The sequence below is a fragment of the Ictidomys tridecemlineatus genome, chromosome 4 (genome assembly GCF_052094955.1).
Source record: "Ictidomys tridecemlineatus isolate mIctTri1 chromosome 4, mIctTri1.hap1, whole genome shotgun sequence".
NCBI lineage: Eukaryota > Metazoa > Chordata > Mammalia > Rodentia > Sciuridae > Ictidomys > Ictidomys tridecemlineatus.
This window is the reverse complement of record NC_135480.1, coordinates 7,246,463-7,262,879: the sequence shown is the minus strand read 5'-3', so window position 1 is coordinate 7,262,879 and position 16,417 is coordinate 7,246,463. Positions and strand designations below refer to the sequence as shown.

The 16,417-nt window shown below is 57.7% G+C and overlaps 1 protein-coding gene across 8 annotated transcripts; it reads left to right on the top strand.

Moving 5' to 3' along the window:
* The first annotated feature begins 820 nt into the window (after window positions 1-820).
* Ehbp1l1 (EH domain binding protein 1 like 1) lies at window positions 821-16,365 on the top strand. 8 transcript variants are annotated; one of them, XM_078045604.1, is made up of 20 exons: window positions 821-1,223; window positions 3,867-3,924; window positions 4,132-4,227; window positions 4,566-4,619; window positions 4,710-4,888; window positions 4,966-5,108; window positions 5,584-5,619; window positions 5,697-5,765; window positions 5,850-6,012; window positions 6,170-7,850; window positions 8,775-8,932; window positions 9,012-9,060; window positions 9,515-10,201; window positions 13,673-13,742; window positions 13,861-13,916; window positions 14,014-14,137; window positions 14,414-14,513; window positions 15,440-15,513; window positions 15,593-15,707; window positions 15,802-16,365. In XM_078045604.1, exons 1-20 carry the CDS (start codon window positions 1,120-1,122, stop codon window positions 15,899-15,901), a joined length of 4,116 nt encoding a protein of 1,371 aa, XP_077901730.1. In that variant the 5' UTR covers window positions 821-1,119; the 3' UTR covers window positions 15,902-16,365. The 8 variants fall into 8 exon arrangements, with proteins under 8 accessions (XP_077901730.1, XP_013217495.2, XP_077901729.1 ...); XM_013362041.4 differs by having other exon boundaries at window positions 6,170-8,315; XM_078045605.1 differs by having other exon boundaries at window positions 822-1,223; window positions 6,170-6,884.
* The last annotated feature ends 52 nt before the right edge of the window (window positions 16,366-16,417 follow it).

The following is a 16,417-nucleotide window of genomic DNA, read 5'->3' as shown; positions in this document are numbered from 1 at the left end:
GCAGCTAAAGCAGGGTGAGGGGTGCATTTCCCAGGGGAGAGAAAGTAAACAAACATACCATACATGCAGGCACACGTTTCTTTCCTGTCCATGATAACGGATTTCATGAAATGATGCCTGTCAAAATTAGCCAGGCTCTGTGATAAATGCTTTCTGAGGTTTCATCCTCTCAATGACTCTATAAAAGACAACTATAGTTATCCTCATTTAACAGTTGTCAAAACTGAGGCTGAGTGTTAGTACTTTGCCCAAGTCCACACACTTGAGTTGGAGTCAGGATCTGAACCTCCAGCTGCTTGTGGGAGGTCGAGGCTGTCTTCCCTCTAACAGCTGAGGAGTCAGGTTCTGAGAGACTGGGGGATGGGTGCTGCCCACTGATAGGGCACCAAGGTTAGTCCCTAATTCCGCTTGCTCCTTCCTGCTCTGGTTAAGGCATGGATGGCAGCCATGCCAGAGTTGAGAACATTTGAATCTGGCCCAGACTATCAGGAAGACCCTGAACAAGTCCCTTCCCCTTTTTGAGTCTCTCTTTTCCTAGCCTGTGAAATGGGGTCACGAGTAAGAAAGGACAGCAAGCAGGAAGGGAGGCGGCCAGGACAGCACTCCTCCAGGGCGGCACGAAGTTGCCAGTTGCCCGCTGTCCCGGACCACGCGCTTCCATCCGGACCGCGCGTCCACGCCGCCTCTGCGCGCATCAAACGGGCACTACAGTCGCATGTCACCACCTCCCACCCCCTACCGCCGCCCCCCGCGCGCGGGTAGCGGCTCGAGGCCCCGGAAGCCGGGTCGCTCCGCCCCCCGGCTCTCCTGCCCCGGCTCCCGCCCCGCGCCCGGGCCCCGCCCGCCCTCCGACGGGGGTGCGGCTCCAGGAAACGGCGCGCTCGCCGCTCCGCTCTCCTGCCAGCCCGACGCGCCTCAGACCACCCCGCCGACTCAGCCAGACCACCGGGCGGCGGCGGGGACAGCAGCCCGGCGTCCGAGCCTCAAATACTTCCGCACGGACGGGGCGGGCAACGCGGATAGGAGCCCCGGACACCATGGGTACCCGGGTAGGGCCAGTGATCGCAGGCCAGCGGGAAACTTGGGCCTGAGAAGTGGGCAGCAGGAGCGGAGGGGGCCATGACCTCTGTGTGGAAACGTCTGCAGCGCGTGGGCAAGAGGGCCGCCAAGTTCCAGTTTGTGGCCTGTTACCACGAGCTGGTGTTGGAGTGCACCAAAAAATGGTGAGTGGGAGGGAGGCCTGAGGGACCATTCCAAGATTGGCTGGGACGCCGCCATCAGGCGGTTTGAGCCTGAGAGAACTCTGCCCGCCAGCCCAATAGCCAAAGGGTTCCATCCCAGCTTGAGCCTGGGGTGCCAGACTGAGGGGCTCAGAAGTGCCTTGCAACTTGTGGAACCCCTAGAGTTGGGGGTGTGGGAACCCTCTTGGGGCTGGGGTCAGGGCTTGGAAGCCTGAGCATCTGTCTGTGCCCACAATTTCATCAGGGCTTGGGGAGGGAGGTTGGGGGGGTTGGGGCCAGAGAGATGGTAAGGCCCGCACTGGAAAGTTGCATAAGGTCTACAGGTGGCCAGAGCTGGGGCAGAAACCTCATGGACCTTAGTCCAGCTTGGAACAAAAATGTCCCCCTCTCAAGCCCTGCCCAGAGGACACCCCTCCCCTTGAGCCAGAGTGGGCTCTGGGAGGCTGGAAATGTCTTCACAATGTCCTTAAAAGGGGAAACTGAGCACTTGGAGGGATGAGGAGGGAGGCGGGGAGCAGCTTAAAGGGGCCTCAGGACCTAGGAGGTTTGGGGGGTCTGCAGTAGAGGACCTGCAGAGGGCCAGGTAGTAGGGTGAGGGTGCACGTCCTGTCCCTAGACTGCCAAAAGGGCCAGGGGCATCTGGTTCAATTGTCCCCACCGGCAGCTGCCGGCCCCTGCGTCACACCCTAAATATACGAGCTCCCTGGTGTCAGCTTCCCTTGGCTGGATTAGGGCACAGCTGTGGGGGCCTCACCGCCCAGCCCAGTGGGGCTAAATTTAGGTTCCCAAGGGTAAGGGCTGGGGCAGGAAGAAACCATGGGGTCTAAGGGGAGGGGAGTGAGCAAAGGCTGGGGTGCCTGAGGCAACTGATATATGTCTCAGGTCTTGCTCACACCGAGCCCTTCACTTGGCAGAAGCCCAGAGAGGATAGGGCCTGACTCGGGTAACACACCACAGAGCTAGCACTTGAACTCTGACCTCTGGCTTTTGCCTTAGCATCCTGGGTGAGGCCAGGGGGACGCTGAGCATTGTCCTGGACAGCAGGCCAGGGGTGCAGGCAGTGTCAATGCGGCTGAGTCACAGGCAGTGGGTAGGGCCTTCTGGGCTTCTTAGTCTGGAGACCAGGACAGGAAGCTGCCCCTGCCCAGGTTGGAGCTCCCTGGGAGGGTGTGCCTGGCCTGAGTCAGGCTGCCAACCAGGCCCCCGCCCTCCCTAGGCACCCTGTGTTTTGCTTCCCCTTTCTGGGAAGGCCTGTGGCTATCTTTGCTTGGCTATTGCCTGCAGTTTGGGGTTAGGGAAGAGAGCTTAGCTCTGGGCCAGAGGGCTCAGGGCTCAGCTGTGGGTTCTTACTTGGTTGACCCCTTTGAGCCACAGCATCCTCAGGGGTTAATAGGAGAGCTATTTATCCGGGCTTGGCCTAGGAGGGGCAGTGAGTGGGCCAAACCAGAGCATCCTGGCATGGGGCTAGGGACAGGCAAGGAGTGCTGTTGGGTTCCTTTACCTGATTTTCCCTCAACCATCCTCATCCTTGGCAGCAGATGGACACTAACTCCATCGGGCCCTCTCCCTCAGGCCCAGCCACGTCAGTTCCATGTGTGGAACTAGGCCCTGGGCTTCATGCCTCCTTTTGTCTTGGCCTCCACACATCCCTGCATCTCCTGAGTTGGCCCAGACCCTCCGGAAGTCTTCCCTGACTAGCCTACACTGACATCATCTTTCTGCAAAGCTAGGATCTAGGGCTCTGGGGGCAGGCCCCCATGTCTGTGGCCTCACCCCCACTCTCTCCCTGGCCCTCTCCCTCCCTTGCACCTGCCTTCCCCTCTGCCTGGAGCCCTCTTGCTAGAGAACCCCAAATGACCCACCCCTCCCCAACTCACCTCTGCTCAGACCTCCCCCTCCTGGCTCTCCCACAACCCCCTGAAGTTAGTTTGCCATTTCTTTTCCTTCTTGCCTCCCACTTCCCTTGTCCTTAGCCCAGAAAGGTCTTGCCTTTCCTTTTTTCCTCACTGTTCCCCAAACTGGGCTGGGTTCATAGTGGGCAGTGGGTACTTCACAAATAATTTGTGAGTGAACGGACCATTTTTACTCTGAGACTTTGTCTTTGCTTGTGTCTCTGAGTGTGTGTGTGTGTGTGTGCGCGTGTGCATGTTTGTGTCCATCTATCTTTTATGTCTGTCTCTGCTTTCCCTTTCTTCTTTTTGCACTGGAGATGGAACTCAGGGGTATCTTTTACTACTAAGCTACATCCCCAGTCCTTTTTATTTTGAGACAGCATTTTGCTAAGTTGCTGAGGGCCTTGCTCAGTTACTGAGGCTGGCCTCAAACTTGTGATCCTCCTGCCTCGGCCTCCTGAGTGGCTGGGATTACAGGCATGCACATACCTCTCCTCTTTCCACATTCTTGTTGCTGGTCCATGTTGTCTGGGCCTTTGCCCTTGGCCTGGGCTCCACCCTGCCTCAGCAGCCCCACCCTCACCCTGTGGCCCCAGATAAGGGGCTGCCCATGCCCTCTCCTGGGGGAAAGGGACAAGGGCTGAAGGAGGACCCTGAAGGAAGTGGAGAAGGAAGACGAGATGAGGAGGCTGGGTGGGCCTGACTGAGCCCCCTCTTTCGCTCCCTCCCTCAGGCAGCCGGATAAGCTGGTGGTGGTGTGGACTCGGCGGAATCGTCGCATCTGCTCCAAGGTGGGGGACAGTGTGGTTGCAGGTTGGGGACAGGGCCTACTGGGTGGAGTGGGAGGCTGGTTGCAGCTGATGGGGAGCTGGAGTGGGGTTCCAGGTCAGACCAGGATACACAGGGGAGAGGAAGGTAGGGTCAAGTTTGGAGAGAAGGGAATGGGGGTGAGGGAGAAAGAGGTGAGTGCAGGGGAGGACTCACACTGTCCCTTTTAGGCCCATAGCTGGCAGCCAGGTATCCAGAACCCATACCGGGGCACCGTAGTGTGGATGGTGCCTGAGAATGTGGACATCTCCGTGACCCTGTACAGGGTGAGTCTCCAGCCTCTGGCATGGACAGGAGCAGGCAAGGGATTGCCGTGCTGGGCAGCCATGGGGCCCATGGTGGGTTGTTCATCCAGTGAAAAAGAATAGAGGGGAGATACCCAGATTTTCTGGTGCGGGGGTTGCACTACTCCACGTGGGTGGCCCGGGAGTTCTTGGAGGAGTCGGTATTTGCCACACCTGCAGGAAGAGGGGCAGCTGGCATTGGGGAGCAGAGGAGCTGGCTGCAGGCCCACAGGCGTGAAGGCCTCGCAGCTCCTGAGCCAGCTCAGGCTCTTCTGCTGCCCTCTCTGCAGCCCTGTACTCACTCACGCCCTTGTTCCCAGGACCCCCACGTGGACCAGTATGAGGCCAAAGAGTGGACATTTATTATTGAGAACGTGAGTGCTGGGGTGGGATGGAGAGGGCTGGGGTCCGGGGGATCTGAGGGCAGCATGGATGCTCTTGCTCCATTCCACCCCCGCCCACAGGAGTCCAAGGGGCAGCGGAAAGTGCTGGCCACAGCCGAGGTGGACCTGGCCCGTCATGCAGGGCCTGTTCCAGCCCAGGCCCCGCTGCGGCTGCTGCTGAAGCCCAAGTCTGTGAAGGTGGTGCAGGCTGAGCTGAAGCTAACTCTCTCAGGGGTGCTACTGCGGGAGGGCCGCGCCACGTGAGTGCCCACTTGCCCTCCTGGCCCTGGCTTGTGATCTCTGGCCCCAGCCCTCATCCCTGACCTCTCACCCCCAGGGATGATGACATGCAGAGCTTGGCCAGCCTCATGAGCGTGAAGCCTAGTGATGTGGGCAACTTGGACGACTTTGCTGAAAGTGACGAGGATGAGGCTAATGGCCCAGGGGCCCCTGAGGCCCGGGCTCGAGGCCCCCAGCCAGGTGGGCGCACAGCCTGCCAAGGCTGAGACTGCCAAAGCCTAGGAGCATTGGGGGTACCTAGGCTACAAGCCGCTGACTGTGCTGGGGTGGGACCAGCTTGTGCATGCCCAGAGGTGGAAGCTCATTTCTGCCCAGCACTTCCAACCTGCCCAGCAGCCCTGTTTGTTCTAAATGGATTCTGCCCTATAGCATTGATCTGACTGAGTCCTGTAGGATGGCTTCCCCTGCCCCTGGCCCTCTTAGCCCCGGGTTGGTGGGTGCCTGCCTGGACTGTGCCTGACCTGAGAAGCCTGGTCAGAGGCCCAGAGCTAAGCCAGGCTGCAGTCCAATCTCCCCACCCCTCACCACCTGTCCCTCCCTTCTGCTCATTAAGGCTTTTTGTCTGTCTGCCCCTGTGGTTTTCTTTCTCGTTCCTCTCTCTCTCTCTCTCTCTCTCTCTCTCTCTCTGCATCTGAGGGCCTGTCTCTTCTCGAAGGCCTGGGCGGTGCCCTGAGGCTGGGGCGATTCCCAGGTAGGCCCTGTACTCTAGTTGGGGGAGGGGGTGTGACCTGCAGGCTTGCCCTGGGCTCATTGAACTCCCCATGCCAGATACCTCTCGGGAGCTGAAGACACTTTGTGAGGAGGAAGGTGAAGGCCAAGTACAACCCCAGCAGGCAGGTGAGGCCCTGGGTTGGGATGGGGTGAGAACTGAACCCCAAGTTACAGGTCCCAGGCCTCAGTGGCTCCTCCCTTCCTCTCTAGCTGCCAGTCCTTCTAGTGCTGAGGATATCAGCCCAGCCCCCGTGAGTGCCCCTGCACCTGCAACTGGGGCCTCCCGGGGCCAGGGGTCAGAACCAGCTTCTGCAGCTGGGGGCCAGGTGGGGCCTGAGGCCCCAAGGCCCCCGGGAACCCCACCAGAGTCAAGGTGAGCTCTGGAACCAGCCTCCCCTGCCCCGTCCTCCTGGGAGCAGTCCTCTCCTCCTGCCCTGCCTCGCCAGTGCCCCAGCAGGCTGAAGGATGTGGTAGACGTGAGAATGGGGCCCACATGAGCCCCCCAACACTTCTTCCTGCTCTCTCCTCAGGTCCTCGACACAGCCAGGCCAGGACACGGCCCCTACCCCAGCCCCTCGGCTCCGGAAAGGCTCTGGAGCTCCCCGGCCCCCGGCCCCCAAAGGGGCTGATGAGGTCCCCAGTGCTCCAGAGGTTCCCCAAGCAGGAGTGGGTTCTTCTGGGGAGACCCAGACCTGGATAAGCCCCCAGGAAGGGACAAAGGCCCAGGGAGCCAGGCCAGGCCCAGACATTGAGGACCAAGGTCCCAGAGATACCTTGGAGGTGCAGAGACCCAAAGTTGAAGAGGGAGACAATGGGGAAAGACCAGAGGCTAGTGGGGTGGACACTGCACAAAGGGCAGGAGGCACAGCTGGGGAGGCTGAAGAGAGGTCAGAATTCAGTAGAAAGGATGCTGAGCAGAGATCAAAGGTGAGTCTTCTAGCCAATAAGGGACCAGAGGCAACAGGGCTGATGCCTGAGGCATGTTTTAGGGTAACTCCTGAGGCTCCTCCAAGGGGCTCTCAGGGGAAGATGGGGTTCAGAGCCCAGGAAGAGATGACTGCAGTCCTGAAGCCACCTCTAGTAGAGCTTGTAGAGCACTCTGGACATCTCAGTGACCTCGGGGGGGCCAGGACTGCTGTAGGCCAGGAGAGAGAGGGTGCAGAGGTGAGGGGCAGAGCCCCTGGTGTTGGGAGGACAGCCCTGGAGCAGGGCCCCTCTGCCGGAGCAGCAAGCACCAGGCCCCAGGTGAGCAGGTTTCAGGGGGCCCCATCATCAGCTGACCAGGGGGCAATATCTAGGGATCTGAAGGTCTGGGAGGAAGAATCTGACCAGTCAAGGGTCCTGGGAACAGAGGGTGGGCTAGCAGAGTGGGAGGAATTGAAGACTCAGAAGACAGGCACAAGCAGGTCAGTGTTCCCAGTGAAGGAAACTCGGAGAGTGGAAGCTGAGGTATTGGAGGCCCAGGCAACAGAGGCAGGAAGATCAGGGGTCCTGGAGGTAGAGGCTGCTGGGACAGCCAAGTTGGAGGTATCAAGGACTCAGGAGATACCTGAACGTTCTGGGTTGCTGAGGATAGAAGCCGAGGTAGCAGAATCTGAGATATTAGGGATCCTGGAGATGGGGAGAGGAAGTTCTAAGATATCAGAGACAGAGGCTGGGGAGGCAGAAGCTAAAATATTGGAGACCCAGGAAATAGCAACTGACAGTTCAGAGGTTCCAAGAATAGCAGTTGAGGTGGCCGAATCTGAGATATTAGGAGCCCAGGAAACAAAGTTGGGGGTTTTGGGGATACCAGGGATAGAGACTAGGATAGCAGAAGCTGAGATGTCAGGGATCCAAGAGGTAGCACCTAGGGGTTCAAGGGCCCCAAGGATACAACCTGAGATTGCAGGGGGTTCCCAGGAGACAGAGGTAGGAGATTTAGAGGTTTCAGTGATAGAAACTGAGGCAGCACATGCTGAGATATTGGGGGCCCAGGAGACAGAGGTAGGAGGTTCAGGGGTTCTAAGGATTGATACTGGGACAGCAGAAGCTGAGATGTTAGGGATCCAGGAGATAGTAGCTGGGGGTTCAGGGGTCCCAGGATTAGAAGCTGAGATAGCCAGGGCCCAGGAGACAGAGATGGAGCACTCTGGGGTCTCAGGGCCTGTGGCTGAAGTGGCAGAGGCTGAGATGCAGAGTATGGAAACTACAGTTCCAGAGCCTGGGGAGGTACAGACTGAGAATTTTGGGGTCCAGGAGGCAGATACTAGGGTCTGGGGAGCTCTCAAAAATGAGGATTTAAGGGCTCCAGGTACTAAGCAAAGAGTTTTAAGGTACCAGGAAGTAGGGGTAGAGGTTTTAGTGGGAGAGAAAGAGACTAAAGTTTTGAGAGCCCAAGGGGCAGAGCCTCATGTTTGGGGGTTGTCAGAGGTCAAATCTGAGGTTTGGGGAGCCCAGAAAGCAGACATGGTCAGTTTAGAGCCCCCAGAGAACAAATCTGTTATTTTTGAGGCCCAGGAAGCAGAGGCTGGGGTCTTGGGAACCAAGAAAGGGCAAGAAGCTGAGGGAAGCCTCCCAAAGGCCAGTCTGATTTCAATGCAGGTGGCCAGCGGGGCGGGGGCTGGGGTGCCCAGGCCCTCGGGGGCCTCTTCCCCAGGGGAACCTGAAGAGGACAGGAGGCTGCCGGGCAGCCAGGTAGGGATGGGGGCCGCCGAGGGCCCAGCCTGCTTCTTCTCACTAACCTGGGGCTGAGCGAACGGCGGCTCTGCATGGACCCACCTGGTGGACTGAGATGGGATGGGATGGGGAGCTCAGCTTCAAGAGCCCCCTCATCCCTTCCTTCCTCAGGATGTCCCGGCTCTCCCACCCTGTCTTCCCTGGGTCGCATGGAGCTGGTTTTCTGGGCTGACTGAGATGTGGCTGCTGGTGACCTCTGATCTTGCCTGGGGGCATCTGACCTTTTAAGTAACCTTGGCAGATAACACCCTTGAGCTGGATACCCTTTTACCTGACCCCAAGGTTCTGGCCAAGTGGTCTCTGAAGACCCCTGCAAACTCAGAGCTGGGATTGTTTTGTGCCAAGCCTGAGCTTCCCAAAGGGCAGAGGGAACAGGTCCCAGATGCACATCACCTAAGCCCACCTCTTTGTCCTTAGGCACCACCTACCCTGGTCAGCTCCAGCCAGTCCCTGCTGGAGTGGTGCCAAGAGGTCACCACCGGCTACCGTGGTGTCCGCATCACCAACTTCACCACATCCTGGCGAAACGGCTTGGCCTTCTGTGCCATTCTGCACCGATTCTACCCAGACAAGATGTGAGCTTGGGGGGCAGGCAATGACTGGGGGAGCCTGTAGGCAGAGCAGTCCAGCTTCTGACCAGCACTCTTTCTGCAGTGACTATGCCTCCCTTGACCCGCTCAACATCAAACAGAACAACAAGCAGGTGAGATGGGGGAGAGAGCCACGGAGGGGGGGGGGGATGAGGGTCTAGAGTGATGCTGAAGACCTGAGAATTGGGGAATCTATGGACTGCAGGGACCCGCCAATGTGGCTTTTGGACCTATGTCACCCTTTTTTGTCATTAAATTGTTTCATTTAGTTTGTTTTGGCGTTTTGTTTTGTTTTGTTTTGTTTTGTTTTGTTTTTTAAGCATTATTTCCCCCAGATCCTTTTTACAAAACCACCCTTTGGTAACTGGGGTGGACAGTGCAGTTGCTAAGGAACGCTTTGGGGGGGGGGGCTGTTGCTAGATTTCCCTCTGCAGGAGGTAGAAGGCGTTGCTAGGCAAACCCTGGCTTGCAACTCGGGGACCCCCTGAGCGGGCTGGCCCTGGGCTGCAGTTGCTGGGTAACACCGGTGGCTACCATGGCTGCTGACCCTGAGTGCACCCTTCCTAGGCCTTCGATGGCTTCGCGGCCCTGGGCGTGTCGCGGCTGCTGGAGCCCGCTGACATGGTGCTGCTGTCTGTGCCCGACAAGCTCATCGTCATGACATACCTGTGTCAGATCCGTGCCTTCTGCACCGGGCAGGAGCTGCAGCTGGTGCAGTTGGAGGGCGGTGGTGGTGCCGGCACATACCGCGTGGGCAGCGCCCAGGCGAGTCCTCCCGACGATCTGGATGCCAGCGGCCTGGCGCAGCGGTTGCGCGAGCACGGGGCTGAGGCTTCCAAGGAGCCCAAGGAGGCCACTGGCCGCGAGAACCGAGCGGCCACCAAGGGCGTGGACGTGGTCTGCACGTCCAAGGACGGAGAGACCGAGGCCACAGGGGAAGCGCGCCCGGCAGGGACCCCCGGGGAGGGCTCCGGAGCCCGGTCGCCCCCGTCCCCAGTGCCCCTAGCGGAGGGGCTGGTGAATGGGGCGGGGGGCCCGAGTGGCGCGAGTGGTGCGGGCGGTGTGAGACTGCGGCGGTCTTCCCTCAATACCGAGGCCGGGCCCGTGCCGCCGCCGAGAGCGCACGGCTCCTTCTCCCACGTACGCGACGCGGACCTGCTGAAGAAGAGGCGCTCTCGGCTGCGGAACAGCAACTCCTTCTCGGTGGACGACCCGGACTCGGGAGCCGCGGGAGCTTCGGCAGCCGTCGCTGGGGTGAGTGCCCCGCTTCCGCTGCAGCTTGAGGTGGTAAGGAGCTGGGCCCAAGGACAGAGCTGGTTGCGAGGGCAGCAGTTGAAGAGCAACGGGACTCAGCTGGATGCTGAAAGGCCTCTGATCAGAGGGACCCTTGTGTGGTATTCGTTCCTCATCCGGAGACATTGTTAAGCCAAGGCCCATCAGGCCCTCAGTGGGCCTGGACTTTGCTGCCTGCCTGGGATATATGCCAGCGGTTTTTAATATTTGTCACCCATTTTGAGGAACCATGGGCTGTAGTAGGAAGTTTCCAGAAGGCTCTGTATTGTCAGCACTGGGCACAGTGCTTTGTGGACTATAGAGTTCAGGCCTTTCTCTGTAAGCCGCCCCTAGGCAGGCACAATTGGGGCAGGGTGTCTGTCCTCAAGGGTCCTCTTAATCCTAAGATTCTCCACCTTGGATCTGTAACAACAGAAGCTGGAGACCAGGTTCCTTTTTTTCTGGAATGGGAGGTTGGAGGTGGAAGACCCTACTGGGGCCTGTGTCCCACCCCCTGCAGGTCTCTGGTCCTGTCACAGAGTGTTACATCTCTGTGCTCAAGGGGAGACAGTCCTGGAGAGAATAGGGACTCATTGAATGACTCCTGTTACTAAAGTCCAGGCTCTGGCTTTGAAGCTGGGGTCTCTGACAGTAGGGGCAGTTCTGTCAGGCCACTTCATGCCTGCAACTGCCCAATAGTCCTTGAGTTCAGAAGAAGGAAGGGACTACATTAGAAAAGGCTTTCTGGAAGAAGTAGCAGCCCTTGAGCTCGTTGATAAGATAGGAGGGCTTTCCCAGGTGAAAAATGGGATGGGCGGCTCTTAAGTGGAGGAAGCTGCACAAGCAAAAGCCGGGCAGCAGGCAAGTTCAGGGCTTGTTTAGGGAACTGCCAGTCATCTCCCAGAAGGTCTGCAGATGGTAGCTAGCGAGGCCAGGCTGAGGGCTAAAGTGTCAGGTCAGAGGCACAGGGTTGAGCCTGTGAAGGGGGAGCCTGAGAGGGCCCTCATCAGAGATAAGGTAGGCAGGCATCAGTGGGACACAGCCACCTCTAGCCCAACTGGTGAGTGTCAGTGGCTCTTTAAATCTTAAAGGGGAAGCTCTAGCCTACATCCTTCTGGGACCTTGTCCCAGCATCTGGTTCTTCCAAGCCTGGCTCTCCTCTAGCCCCTGCCCCACAGGAAATATTTGACCCAGGGGGCTGGGGAAGGCTCCTCCTCATTGGTCGCCCCCATCCCCAGTGCCCCACATGTACAGAGGGAGGTGGCTCTGCCTGGCCCCACCTTTGGGAGTCCCCGTTGCACCTAGAAGCTGGAATGGGGATGAAGCAACTCCATGAGAAAAGCAGATGTTTCTGGTGCAGCCCTGCTAGGCTTCCTGTTGGAGGGGCCACATTAAGGGTATAGAAAGAGGAATCCGGGTCAGACATGAGGAAGAAGCATTGGAATTCCCATCAGCGCAGGCATGAGTAAACTCAATTCCTGCTGTGGTTGGTCTTCTCCTCTTCCTGCCTCTGCCTGCCTTGTCGGTTGAGCCCCCTCCTAATTGCTGGCCTGCCACATGACCCCTCACAGTGCCGGTTCCAGGGAAGTATAACTACCCCATTTTCCACCTTGGAACATGGAAAAGCTCAGAGAGATGAAGAGGCCAAGAGTATGAACCTATGTTCTGAACCTGAGCTCTTAGGTGGCGCCCCCTGCTGGCCCAGCTCTGTGGATGCACTGTGCCATCCTGGGCAAACATATTTAAGCTCTGTGTGCTCTTTCCTTGGGGCCAAGAAACAAAGGTATGAAAGCCCTTTGAAAAGAAGCCTGCAGGTACTACTTAGGGTACTGTAAAAAAGGGAGCTCCGTGTTCCCTTAGATGCCATTCTGGAGCCCTGCAACTCTTACGTCCTAGGGAGCTGGGGTTTCTCCCCATTTTACATATAAGGACACACACAGAAAAAAATCCCAGTGGGAGTTCAAGCTTGGAAGTAAGACTTGGGTGAAATCATGCCTCATATGGGCTTCATCTCTGACCCTCAGTTTCCTTATCTGTAAAGTGAGGGTGGTAAGGGTCCCCACTTCACCAGGTCGTCAGGTAAACTAAACGAGAAAGCAAAGTAATGTGCTTTACAGTGCCAACTCGAATTTTTGATAGATATTTGTCATTATTAATTTTTATTTGATATTATTATTAATTAGTATACCCTGGGTGCATGATAGGGCCCAGCCCTATCTGAAGGAGAGCCCTTTGGTCAGGGAGACATGCACAGCTATGGTAAAGTGTGGGTAGGATCAAAGCTGTCATGGGAAAGGCCCTTGAAGGAAGCATCTGCCTAGACTGGGGACCAGGACAGGCTTCAGGAGGTAGGCAGAAAGGAATGTGGGAACCTGAGGGGGCCTCAGCAGGAGGCAAGCTGAGCTGAGTCATGAAGGTGTCCAGTTGGTTTAGGGCAATTTAAGATGGAGGCCCATTTCATGCTGAGAGTACTTTTTAGGGAACTGAAAGTCCATCACTGTGGCCAGATGGTGTCATCTAGATGGGACTCAGGATGGTAGGGGAATTGAGGCTAGAGCCACCCACAGGCTTTGGCAGTGAGGCTGAGGACTGAGAAGAGGTGCAAAGAGAATAACGCCATCAATGAAGGTTTTGGGAAGACCTTTCAGTTGTGGCATGGGGGTAGAGTTGCAGGCAGGGCATGGTGGTGGCTGGTGCGGAAGCCACCACTGACCCAGGCTTTAGAGGATGGTACCCGGTCCAAAAATGTCCTGGGCTGCTTCTGAGAGGTTGCAGCCTGGGGAAAACAGTGAGGGGACTGGACACCTTCTCTCCACCCTGTGAAACAGAAAGGTGGTCAGAGCAGCATTGTCAAGGAACTAGAATGTCAGATGAGCTAAAGTGGGAGCCCCCAGGGCTGACGTCCCGGCAGGATGACTATCAGGAGTGAGACACATCACCCTGGACTTCCAGGGTAAAATTTTCAGGTCCAGCCAACCTGGATTCTGGGTGTAGGAACGGATAATAAGGTGGGAGGGTGCCCCCTTTTGGCTGGGAGATGGAGGTGCTGGCTCAGGATGGCCTATATCCAAAGATGGGGCTGCATCGGGGCAGCTCAGTGTCACTTCCAGGGGCTCTGGCATGATGAGGGTGCCAGCCCTGGGTGACAGGAGTCAGGTGGCCTGGGGGTGCTCCATGGAGGGATTGGTAATCATCCTAGTCCCAGGAATGAGGACTTGGAGGCTTGGAGGATTGGTGTGGATGGGCCAGGACCGTGGGCTGGGAGTGGAGGCCTGGCCTTTGCTTAAGGAGGTACTTTCCCCAAAAGAAGGTGGTTGGGAACTGTAGAAAGTGCTGGGTAGCAGGGTTTGGGAGAGTGGACTCTGCTTTCCCTCTGTGTGAGAGGCTCTGGCTGGCCCAGGCTGGGGCTGTCAGGGAGCCCCTCCCAACCCTCACTGGTCCTTTTTTCCACAGGAAAGCCCAAGCCCTGACCCCAGCCCTACCCCTGGCCCACCCACAGCCACTGCCCTGCAGCAGCTCCCTGGTGAGTAGTTTGGGGGTGGGGTGACCCCCAGCTCAGCTCAGCAGCTCACAAATCCTGGGCTGAGGATTTCCTGGGGCATGTGTTGGCTGGAGATGCCTTAGCCCATCTCTGTCTACAGGTGGCAGTACCCCATTGGAGGAGTTACCCCCAAGTCCAGGGGAGGAGGCTGGACTGGTATGTAGGGCTAAATGGGGGAAACTGGTGGGTGGGAACTTCCTAGGCAGAGCTTGGACTGAGCCCACCTATTCCCTGATCCCCTTTCCACCCCCAGCAACGCTTCCAGGACACCAGTCAGTATGTGTGTGCAGAGCTGCAGGCCCTGGAACAGGAGCAGAGGCAGATAGATGGGCGGGCTGCTGAGGTGGAGAAGCAGCTGAGGAGCCTCATGGAGTCAGGTGGGGCTTGCCTCTGGGGTCCACTCCTCAACATACACCACCAGATCTAACCAGCCCTGCAGCTTCTTCCGGCCTTAGGAGGATCTGGGAGTAGGCCCAGCTGGAGTCATCGTCCCTTTGTATAGCTGGGCATGCTGAGCCCTAAGTGGGGAGCAGCTGGCTGGAGGCACACAGCTCAGGCTTCAGGGATGCCACAAGGAAGCAAACCCCTCCCCCAACCCCCAGCTGTGCTGCTCTAACTGGCAGATGTCCAGTGACTGTCCTGGCCTAATTCAGGTGCCAACAGGCTACAGGAGGAGATGCTGATCCAGGAGTGGTTCACCCTGGTCAACAAGAAGAATGCTCTCATCCGAAGGCAGGATCAGCTGCAGCTGCTGTGAGTACCAGTCCCAGCAGCGGGCCTGCTGCCCCACCAACCCAGACCCCACCAGCTCAAGCCCTGCCCCCAGCTGGCGTAGGGAGGACTAGCAGAGGGACTCTTAGCTACTTCAGTTAGAGGTATTTACTGCTTTCTTCTTTCTAAGAAAAATCTGTTTGAAAACCATTGTTCACTCATTGTATTAATTTTTTATGCTTATTTCCTGTATAAAGAGCATACCTTTTTATTAATGATAAAGCAAAGACTCAGAGAAAATTTTGGCCCAGAAGGGACAGAGCTAAGTCCTCCAATGTGATCCTCTGCCTTTTCAGTAGGAAAAACAGGCCTGGAGGGGTCTGAGCAGGCTCCCAAGTGGAGTCAGAAGCAACTCTCCCTATTATTCTCCATGGTGGAGATGATTTTGCCTCCCTTTTGCATTGGGGAATTTTTATTTATTTATTTATTTTTTGTGCCAGGGATTGAGCCCTGGGGTGCTACTGAGCCATATCCCAGCCCTTTATATATTTTATTTGAGATAGAGTCTTACTAAGTTGAGAGCCTTGGCTAAGTTGCTGAGGCTGGCTTTGTACTCCCAACCCTTCTGCCTCAACTTGTCACTGGGGTTACAGGTGTGCACCACCACACCTGGTAACATTTTGGATAACTTTTTCAGAACAATTTTAGCCTAATACTTCCATCCACATACCTTCTGGGTTGTTTCTTATTTTAAAAATGGGCGTGGACAGCATAAATATTCAATAATTGGAGACCAGTCAGAACAAAAGGGAATTCTCCATGGGGACTGGGGTATGCTTTTGAGATCAGCCTGAGGGCTAAGAGAATGGGGGTGGGGGGGTGGGGGGGATGGGGCCACAGAGCCCTCAGAGCCCTGGGCACTCCCACCCTGTGCGCTTTCCTTACCTGGCCTGCATCCTGCTTCCCAGCATCGAGGAGCAGGACTTGGAGCGGAGGTTTGAGCTGCTGAGCCGGGAGCTGCGGGCCATGCTGGCCATCGAAGGTGGGAAACAGGGCTGAACGGGGCTGGAGGCGGGACAGGGCCACTGGGGCACTCCTGACTCAGGCTACTCCGCCCTCAGACTGGCAGAAAACCGAGGCGCAGCAGCACCGGGAGCAGCTCCTGCTGGAGGAGCTGGTGTCGCTGGTGAACCAGCGCGACGAGCTGGTCCGGGACCTGGATCACAAGGAGCGGATGTGAGTGGGGACGGGGAACAGGAGTGGACCCAGGGCGCCGGTGTGGATCGTGGGTCAGTCGAGGCTGGGCTGACTTGAACCTCTTCCCTGCCAGCGCCTTGGAGGAGGACGAGCGTCTGGCACGCGGCCTGGAGCAGCGGCGCCGCAAGCTGAGCCGGCAGCTGAGCCGGCGCGAACGCTGCGCACTCAGCTGAGCCGCCCGGGCTGGCAGGCCTCCCTGGCCTCCCGGCCTCCCGGGCCTCCTCAGCCTCGGAGTCTTCCTGCTTCCCGGCCTCCCCAGCCTCGGAGTCTTCCTGCCTCCCGGCCCGCAGCTTTGCTCGCCTCCCGCCGCCTGTGCTGGGGAGAACCCAGCCCTTGGGATGAGGCCTGTGGCCTCCAGGCTGTTGGCACCGCTGCATCAGACCGGCCGGCTGGACTCCCTGGCAGACCGACAGAGCTGCTGGTCTGTGGCGCCGGCCAGGACGTTATTTATTTGTCGGTATGAGTGTGTGTGCGCGTGTTCACGGGCTTCCAGGGGCGCCTCACAGAGATCTGCCCAATTGCAGGGCCCCCAGGAGGCCTCTGAGGAAGAGGGAGAGGGAGAGGGATGGCGGGGGACTGTCAACCGCACCCTCCTCCTGTTTCTCTCTTGACTAATAAAGTTGGACAAGGACAAGGACACACTGGGTGGGACCTTTCTCTGAACAATTTGGGATGGGACAAATGGAAAA